This window comes from Protomyctophum parallelum (assembly GCF_964188405.1).
Source record: "Protomyctophum parallelum genome assembly, chromosome: 9".
Classification (NCBI taxonomy): domain Eukaryota; kingdom Metazoa; phylum Chordata; class Actinopteri; order Myctophiformes; family Myctophidae; genus Protomyctophum; species Protomyctophum parallelum.
In genome coordinates, this window is record NC_139706.1 from 4,931,447 (window position 1) to 4,940,678 (window position 9,232).

General features: G+C 42.4%; 1 protein-coding gene across 2 annotated transcripts; it reads right to left on the bottom strand.

Annotated features, from left to right (window-relative positions):
• Positions 1 to 1,713: 1,713 nt before the first annotated feature.
• otx5 (orthodenticle homolog 5) lies at positions 1,714 to 6,691 on the bottom strand (the record flags this gene model as incomplete). Of its 2 annotated transcripts, none has more annotated exons than XM_083772758.1 (3): positions 1,714 to 2,364; positions 4,201 to 4,352; positions 6,595 to 6,691. In XM_083772758.1, 3 exons carry the CDS (start codon positions 6,689 to 6,691, stop codon positions 1,714 to 1,716), a joined length of 900 nt encoding a protein of 299 aa, XP_083628884.1. The 2 variants fall into 2 exon arrangements, with proteins under 2 accessions (XP_083628884.1, XP_083628883.1); XM_083772757.1 differs by having other exon boundaries at positions 6,571 to 6,691.
• Between the last annotated feature and the right edge of the window lie 2,541 nt (positions 6,692 to 9,232).

Sequence of the window (9,232 nt, forward strand, 5' to 3'; positions counted from 1 at the left end):
AAAAAAAAAGAAAACAAAGATCAAACAAGACATCAAACACACATAATGGTACCCATCACATCTTTACAGGTTGGAGCTGAGACAGACACCGAACCCTCTGTGCAAGGGAGAGGCCCGCTGCGGTGCAGGGACTCTGTCCCTTCCCTTTCTACGGTGTCCTCGTCTCTCCTATAACAAACAACTCACAGGAACAGTTTTGTTTTATTTCGGCAACAGGGTTTCATTAAGTCATTTAGGGTAGATTGGAGAAGATCAGAAGTGCTTTAATGATCAGTCAGCCGCTATAACCCCAATGAACAACCACCCACAGTGTTGACTGACTGGGGGGCTGGAAACTATAGTCTTGCCAACAGGAGAAGTGTACCATTTCTCCCAAAATGCATTGAGCGTGCATACGTGCGCTATACCTACAGTATAAGACTACCTAAGACTGTAATTACAACCCATGTTCAAAGGCAAAAAGCTCTGTACTGCATTGACGCAGCAGGGACCATGCCTCCTCCTCCTCCTCTCCCCCCTGTAACACACCCAGGCTGGAGGTAGCCTGGCTAATAAGCCAGACTAATATCACACAACACCGTCGGCAGGCAATTATTTTTTGCCAACGGCTGATTGGGTCTGGTTTATTAGCCAGGCTAGGCTGGAGGAGGGAAGCATCACTCGAGGCTGCAGGGCATCATCATGACCTCAACTACACCTGTCAGTCTCTTGTGAGTGACGCCTGCTGCTCAGTTTGGTTCTGTTTGGCTCCAAGCTGTCTCAGTCAGTTCGACAATGTAAATGAAAAAGCAGCCTCTCGAACAAAAAGAAGAGATAACATAAATAAAAAAAAACAGAGCAAATAAAAGACGGTGCGGAAAGAATTAAAGATAATCTGGGACCCCATCGATTATTACACTTTGACACTCCCCTTCAAATTCAAGGCAGGGTCTAGATCCTTTTCACCAGTAGAGCAGACAACTTTTAAGTTGTTTAGTATGGTACACTAATAAGAGCTGTGTTGATTTGTTCCAAGCCAAGGTCATCTAAGCTGAATCCTGCTGTCATTAAGTATACTACTGCTAACAGGAGCCGCTGCTGAGCATGTTTTTTTTTAATTCAATGTAGCAATGTCAAATATATTCTCTTTCAATCCTTTTTCCTATACGTTTTGACCTGCTGAACCGTGATTGTGTGTTAATAAATACTTTAGCTTATAAAAGCTGTTCATTTTGAACGTCTGCTATAGTGCAGATATTGCAGTATTACTTTCCTCTTCCATACAGTGATTACACAAGAGATAGATTTGTTTGTTACCATATTTCTTAGTTACAACAATCACCATGCAAGCATCAATAGAGGAGTTAATGTAGGCCTACTACAGCATTTCGAAAACATAAAGAGATCTTTTAAGCCCATGAGTTCACAGACCAATATGCTTGATTCATTTTTGTGTCCCAAGTATTGTCTTTTTACTTCCGCTCTTTTAATTTTAATACTGAACAAACTCTTCACCTCTGTCGGGTGGAAACCTCATATGTCCAAAAATTACTTTTCGGGTTTCAGGATTCAAATTCAAAAGTATAGCAGAAAACCTTTTAAGTTACAATAGGTTTCCGCCCGACAGCGATCGACGTCTTGCTTTGTTCTCCTCTCCGCCGCTTCTATCTCGTTCCCTTCCTCACCCCCCTACCCCAAGTCCCAACCCCCAGCTCCCTGCATTTTTGTTTTGTTTTACAAGACCTGGAACTTCCAGGAGTTCTGGTCTTTGTAGTCCAGACAGTCAGTGGCGTTGAAGTTGAGCTTCCAGCCGGACTGGTCCTTGTAGTCCAGACAGTCGACGGCGCCGAAGCCCAGCGAGGCGGCCGTGTAGCCCTGCGAGGACAGCGACGCGGGCGACTGGCTGAGCCCGCCCATGGAGGAGGCCGTGATGGGGCTCAGGGCGCCTCCGGTGCCCGTCAGCTGCGGGTGCATGGGGGACAGGTAGGAGCTGCAGTCCAGGCCGGTGAAGTAGGACGACGAGCCGCCGTAGCCCTGGCCGTAGGCCGGCGCCTGGCTGTAGGTCATGGGGTAGGTGGAGCGCTGCATGCACGGCGTGCCCGAGGCGCCCGACAGCGGGTCGGGGAGCGGCGAGATGGACGCCGGGCTCCAGATGGAGACGGTGGCGTTGGCCGAGCTGGAGCTGGGCGTGATGGAGGTGCCCGGCGGGGGGGGAGGGGGACTGTACTGCCCCGCTCCCCCGGGGTTATTGCCGCTGGCCTCGGCGCCGCCGCCCACGTCGCCCCGGGCGGGGGACGCCTTCTTCTTGGGGGGCCGCGGTTTGGACTGGCCCGTGCTCTGCTGCTGCTGCTGGCGGCACTTGGCACGGCGGTTCTTGAACCAGACCTGGGGGGGGGGGGGGGGGGGGGGTTAAATCATAGAGTTATGAATACAACGAGTCACAGCTGAGACAGAGAGAAATTACATCCATCCATAACTTTAGATCAACTATGGAGAAAGTGATAAGCCTTGGCCTGGGACAAAGTCATGTTGTATGACGTTTTGCTAAGTTTAGTTTGCACATTTTGTTCCTCATTACTGACTCTGTATGTTTTTTCTTGACTCTTGTTCTTAACCTTGTGACGAATGACAGGACCAGTGGTGAAGAAGTTTCCCATGAACAGCATAACTTCAATAACTCTATAACTTCAATAAATAATAACTCTATATGAACACAGGAATTCCCCTCCCAGCCACTTGCATGGAGTTCCTCCCTTTTCACACCTTCTTCCGGGTTGGAAAAGTGGTGGTCTCTGCTCGTTTTGGGCCTAAAACGTCATCGGTTTTGCATTCATGAACGCTCCAGGGCGAAAGCATGAACGAGCACCGTGAGTCGTTCGTTCGTGCGTGCGTGCGTGCGTGCGTGCGTGCGTGCGTGCGTGCGTGCGTGCGTGCGTGCGTGGCATGAGTGAGCCGGAGTATTATTTTGACACAGAGTTGTATTAATTATTGAACTCAGAGATAAATGCATCTCTCTGTTTTAGTTTGATATTCAGGATTTTGCTCAATAGTTTTTCTTCACCATTATTGATGGTTCTCAAACTGGGGTCCAGGGAGGACCCCTGGGTTAAGGGAGGGGGTTCCAAATGGACCCTTAAATAGGCTATGTCTGTAGGCCTATCTCTGAGGGGATTTGACAACCGATCATCAGTGGTGTAAAGTAACTACTAAGTGCATTTACTTAAGTACGCTATATACTTAAGTACAATTTTGAGGCATTTTGTATACTTCCCAATAAATGTACAAGCTCACAATGCCTTCTGCATAATGACTTTAGTTACTTAAGTACATTTTTATAACAATACTTTTACTCCACTACATTTATTTGAAAACTTGAGTTACTATTGTTACTTTGTAGATCTTTTATTATTACTACAAAACATACATTAACCCGTGTGAGCATGTAGATCTGCTATTTTCAAAACATTTTTTTATATATATTTGAAAACTTCAAATGGGACATTCTGCATAATTACTAGGCCTACTTTTACTTTTGGTACTTTAAGTACATTTTGAATGATGTCAATACTTTTACACTCAATATACATTTTGAATTCCAGACTTTTACTATAGTCCTACATTGCAGTATTGGTACTTTTACTTAAGTAAAGCATTTGAGTACTGTTTCCCCACCACTGCTGATCATTAAGAATTGGAGAACTGTAATGAGCTATATATGCACACAGAATAACTCCGCCTATACTTCCTTCACAGGTGTTACTTATACCAATGATACTAATTAAGGCCCAGTTCCATTTAGCAATGGTCCTCAAACTTTTTTATTTATTTCAAGGACCCCCAATCCCCCATAACTCAGAGAGTGTACAAATGGAACGAAATGGGCCCATACGGGTCCATTTGGTCCCATTTATACAATGTCAGAGAGTTACACATGCAGTCACACCTGTATTGGCCATTTGGAAGTTTGGAACCCACTCAAGGACACTTTGACTGTGTAGCAGAGCGTTTCCAGTTTAGCCAACATGCACAATATAGCAGCCCACCCTGACTCTCTTTGACCGGAATGGAACAGAGCCTTCATTACTTTATAGTATCATCGGTAACACCTGTGAAGGAAGTACAGGGAAGGGGAAGGATGGACCCCAAGTCATTTCCAAAATGGCGTGTGTATATATATATTATATAGAGCTCATTATACTCGTCATGCTCCATATCCATTACCTGGACACGTGACTCTGGCAGGTTGATCTTGAGCGCCACCTCTTCTCTCATGAAGATGTCTGGGTAGCGGGTCTTGGCGAACAGAGCCTCGAGGATGTCCAGCTGAGCGCGCGTGAACGTGGTGCGCTCCCGACGCTGCTTGCGAGGGGTGTCTGAAAAACCAATACATTTAAAATGTATAATTCCACGTTTATTGTGATCGATATATATTTTTTTTGTTTTGTTTGCCTTTGCAGGGACTATATATAGTGACGCGGCAACTGCAGGCCAGGCATTTAATACCATGGCATTTTTTTGTAAGTCTATGGTTGTACTTAACAGCTTGGAAAGGGCGTGTTTAGACGTTGGTATGACTCACTCGAGAAAGAAATACGTATATGATTTGCTTGGATAATTAAATCGTGTTTTTCGTTAAGCCTATCGGGCCTGCTTGGTACAAGATTATGGATGACCTATATTATAAAATAAAGATAGTATATTAATTGTCATTCAACAGAGTTGCTCGGTTAATTGACCATTTCGTTTAACTTAGAGATTCTCTGTCTATATGTTGAATTATTCTAATTGTGGTAATTTATTTTGTGAATTTATTTTGTGGATATATAATTTGTTTATTCGATGTTATATAAACATATGTTGAAAACGGCCGTTTCGTCATAATCCTGACCGAAATACAACACTGTTATGGTTATAAATAACGAATATATATACGAAGAAATATTCATCGATCAATTAAATGCATAAATAATTCAGACAGCACCCCTCGCAAGCGGCGTCGGGAGCGCACCACGTTCACACGTGAAGACAGAGAGAGAGATAAGCAAATGCCTGAAGTCAGTCAGTCAGTCACTATAAACTATAGGCCTATAACGCTTTGTTTCTGTCAAAGCGAAAAGTATACATGGCTTGCATTCATTCACAGATGTCCCGACGGCCGACAGATGCTGGTCAACAACAACAGAACAACACAGGCATGTAAGAAACAGCATCGTTGACACAAAAAAACCCACACAATACTATAATCTACTTTAAATATAGGTTACATTACAATAGTAACAGATTGGAAGACTGACGTTGAATCTGGTGCAGCGTGTGTGAAACGACTGCATGCGGTTCCCCTCACACACACACACACACACACACACACACACACACACACACACACACACACACACACACACACACACACACACACACACACACACACACACACACACACACACACACACACACACACACACACACACACAGTTTTATTGTTCTTTGATTGTGTAATCCGCTATATTTATTCTAGGTCAAACGGACACCATGCATGATCCGCTGCAAATGCAGACTGAAGGGATGTAGAGGTGCCTGTTTATAATAACTCAGTCCATTATACACCGTTATGCAGTCGAACTGTCAACGAATAAAATTGACTATATGTATATGCATTGAACTACAGTTGGTTCCTTTACAGCTCTCCTTTTTACGCACGGGTTACGCACGTGACGCATGACATTTTCCACACAGATTACTTCAGTCTCTGCATTATAATTTAATTGGAATACATGTTACATGAAATATCTATACGATAGGTTATGTTTGAACCACTTTAACCCCAGTGTGTTTGCCCCAAAATAACCGCTATATATAAGCTCACAACGATGCTTTGCAAATGCAACTCCCTTATTGCTGTGAGCTTGTAGATTGGTTATTTTGGGGGAATAAGCTCATAAATAAAATAAAAAGGTACTTATTGTATCTATAGACGAGTGGTTCTCCAACCAGTAGCCCAGGGACCACCAGTGGTGGAGATCGCTCTCAAGTGTTAAAAATATCACTAAACATCTGCATTACTTCATTTAAAAGAAGTCCACACAATTAGAGAATGAAGAATGATTATTTTAATGTTTGCTATCTCTATCTCTCTCTATGACAATCAATACAGCTATAGCATGCACAAATCTATATATCAAACGACAACTGTGATGTGACTATAATAAAGACGATCCATTATGAGTGTGACAAAACAGTTTTTGGGTAAGAGAGAGGCCAAATCTCATCAATTGGTGGTCCATGGCTCCATGCCTCAAATGCCGAATAAAATGATGGGCCTTAATTGCCCTTGATATGAAAAGGTTATATAGGCATACTACTTTATTGTATGGAAAGGTTTAGGTATCTATACAAGTATAGCCTATATACTTACATATCAGAATGAAAACGTTTAGACTTGGGGTATATATATCTATGAATGAAAGGTTTATAGGTAGCTATATAGGACTATACTTTCAGGTTCAGGGCCTTGTTGGGTTCAGGTATACTTATATTAAAAGGTTCAGGTACTAATTAAAAGGTTCCGGTACTAATAAATATAGGTCCAGGTACTCATGAAAAGGTTCAGGTACTTACTGGGGTATCCCACGGCGCTGTGCAGCAGATCCATGCCAGGGCCGGATAGCGTTAACCCGTTCACGGCGTAATGTGGTTGCTTTATGTAGGACATCATGCTTTCTGCCGGGCTTAAAAACACTGCCGCTCTAGCTCTCTCTGCCCTCTCTCTCCTTCTCTCGGGCCGGGGGCCGGGTCTGCTGCCTTACACTACACTGCACTGCTCTCTCTCTCTCTCTCTCTCTCTCTCTCTCTCTCTCTCTCTCTCTCTCTCTCTCTCTCTCTCTCTCTCTCTCTCTCTCTCTCTCTCTCTGCGGCCCTCAGTGGTGTTACTCGAGTCAAGCAGGTCACACACCTGCAGCCTGTGACAGAATGATGCTGATGCTGCTGGCGCTCAACTCGCTCTCTCTCCTTCTCTATATACCGCAAAAACAACGGGCGCCGAATCAAGCTATATATTATATACCAATTAAATCAAAACAACATTAAAAATCAGTCCAACCAATGCCCGCAATAAAGATGAAAGATGTAAAGGTTCCGCGCTCTCTGCTGCCCGCTGAGCTGTGATGGCCTGTTGCAGCGGAGCCTGGCTGTCGCTGCAGAGGAGAGGAGAGGTGAGCCTATAAGCTGCCCGTATGGCTGCAGGATGGACAAGTGAGGCAAGACAGAAGAGGCTGGCTAATTAGAAGTAACTTCTTACAAAGTGTACACCCACCGCACACCCCTCCCTCCTCCTTCTCTCTCTCTCTCTCTCTCTCTCTCTCTCTCTCTCTCACACACACACACACACACACACACACACACACACACACACACACACACACACACACACACACACACACACACACACACACACGCGCACACACACGCGCGCACACGCGCAAGGGGACAAGGTTGGTTCATTTAACTTCATTATATATAAACATGCGTCAATGTTAAATATTTAAATGCATTTAGTTTCATTTGCCTCTATTTCTGCCCTTGAATGAAATCTAATTTTATTTTCTGGAAATACTCAATCATACAACTGAACTGAATCAAAAATACATTTTCTTTGCTGAATATACAAAGTTGTATAGCAGGCCTATTGCCTTCATGATAATGTGCATGGACGTTGATTAAAACATATATATATATATATATATATATATATATATATATATATATATAATTTAGGGAAAATAACACAGCAAAACAAAATAGGAAAACTATGAAGAAGTTTCCTCATTTTTTTTTTTTTATGTTTTTTGGTTATAAAAAATAATAATTTCCGTCTCCAGAAATGTCTCCAATTAGACCCTTTCCCATCCTCCCATCCATGGCGAATCGCTTGTCTTGTCCAGGCACGACTTTTCGTTACACCGTCTCTTCGTTAAACAACTGGCCTCCAAATAATTGGACGCCATGTTTTCTTTCTTTCTTTCTTTCGTTCTTTCTTTCCTGTGTGTGTGTGTGTGTGTGTGTGTGTGTGTGTGTGTGTGTGTGTGTGTGTGTGTGTGTGTGTGTGTGTGTGTGTGTGTGTGTGTGTGTGTGTGTGTGTGTGTGTGTGTGTGTGTGTGTGTGTGTGTGTGCGTGTGTGCCTGCGCGCACACACAGAGGGATAGAAGCAGGGCCGAGGGGAGGAGAGTACAGGCGGCCGGATTAAAAGTAACACAAAGACCGCTTTGTTCTGCTATTAAATCCCCTTCTGATCCTCAACATGCTCCCTCATGGTTATACTTCTGCATTCATAATAATAATAATAATAATAATAATAATAATAATAATAATAATAATAATAATAATAATAATAATAATAATAATAATAATAATAATAATAATAATAATGTATAGACTAAATCCGTAGTTTTTGAACGAACTGATAATAAGGCAACAAACATGCCGCCAAATAGTTCACTGTAACCGTAAAATTACAAAGAAAACATTATTCTATCCAGTCTGAATTGAATTATTTAGTTCCTAATCTGTATATAGGCCTGTCATTTATGATTAATTCCTGTTCTGTTCTTTAACTATATAGAAGTGTCTATTTGTACGTCTCTAAATGTTTTGATGAATTGAACAAGGTGGACCCTGTTGTAAACGTGTAATGCTTAATTGGGTCGTCCACTCACAGTTAACAGTCTTTGTCAGCAAGACAAAGGCAAAAAAAAGACAAGGCAAATGTCAGCAATGTACTGTAATTCTGCAAACTGTTAATAAATATTTCAATCAATCAAAAAACACAGATGCGCTGCAACACTTTAAGTTTCAATATTTGTATTGAGCTTCTTTCTTTCTTTCTTTCTTTCTTTCTTTCTTTCTTTCTTTCTTTCTTTCTTTCTTTCTTTCTTTCTTTCTTTCTTTCTTTCTTTCTTTCTTTCTTTCTTTCTTTCTTTCTTTCTTTCTTCTCTCTCTTTCTTTCTTTCTTTCTTTCTTTCTTTCTTTTTTTTTAACAATGTCAGACAAATTGAATTCCATTACTATGACATATCAACCCCACTGTCCCCCTCCCCTCCCCGCACCAGCTCACCTCACACATTGACAGCAATAACCATCATTATTCAGAAAATCATCTGTGAAATACCCGGTAAAATGTTACGGTAGATGTTTTCATAAAACACAAACTGTTTAAAGAAAAACACAAGCTGCATGCAGCTATAGTCGTCAGCTATAAGGA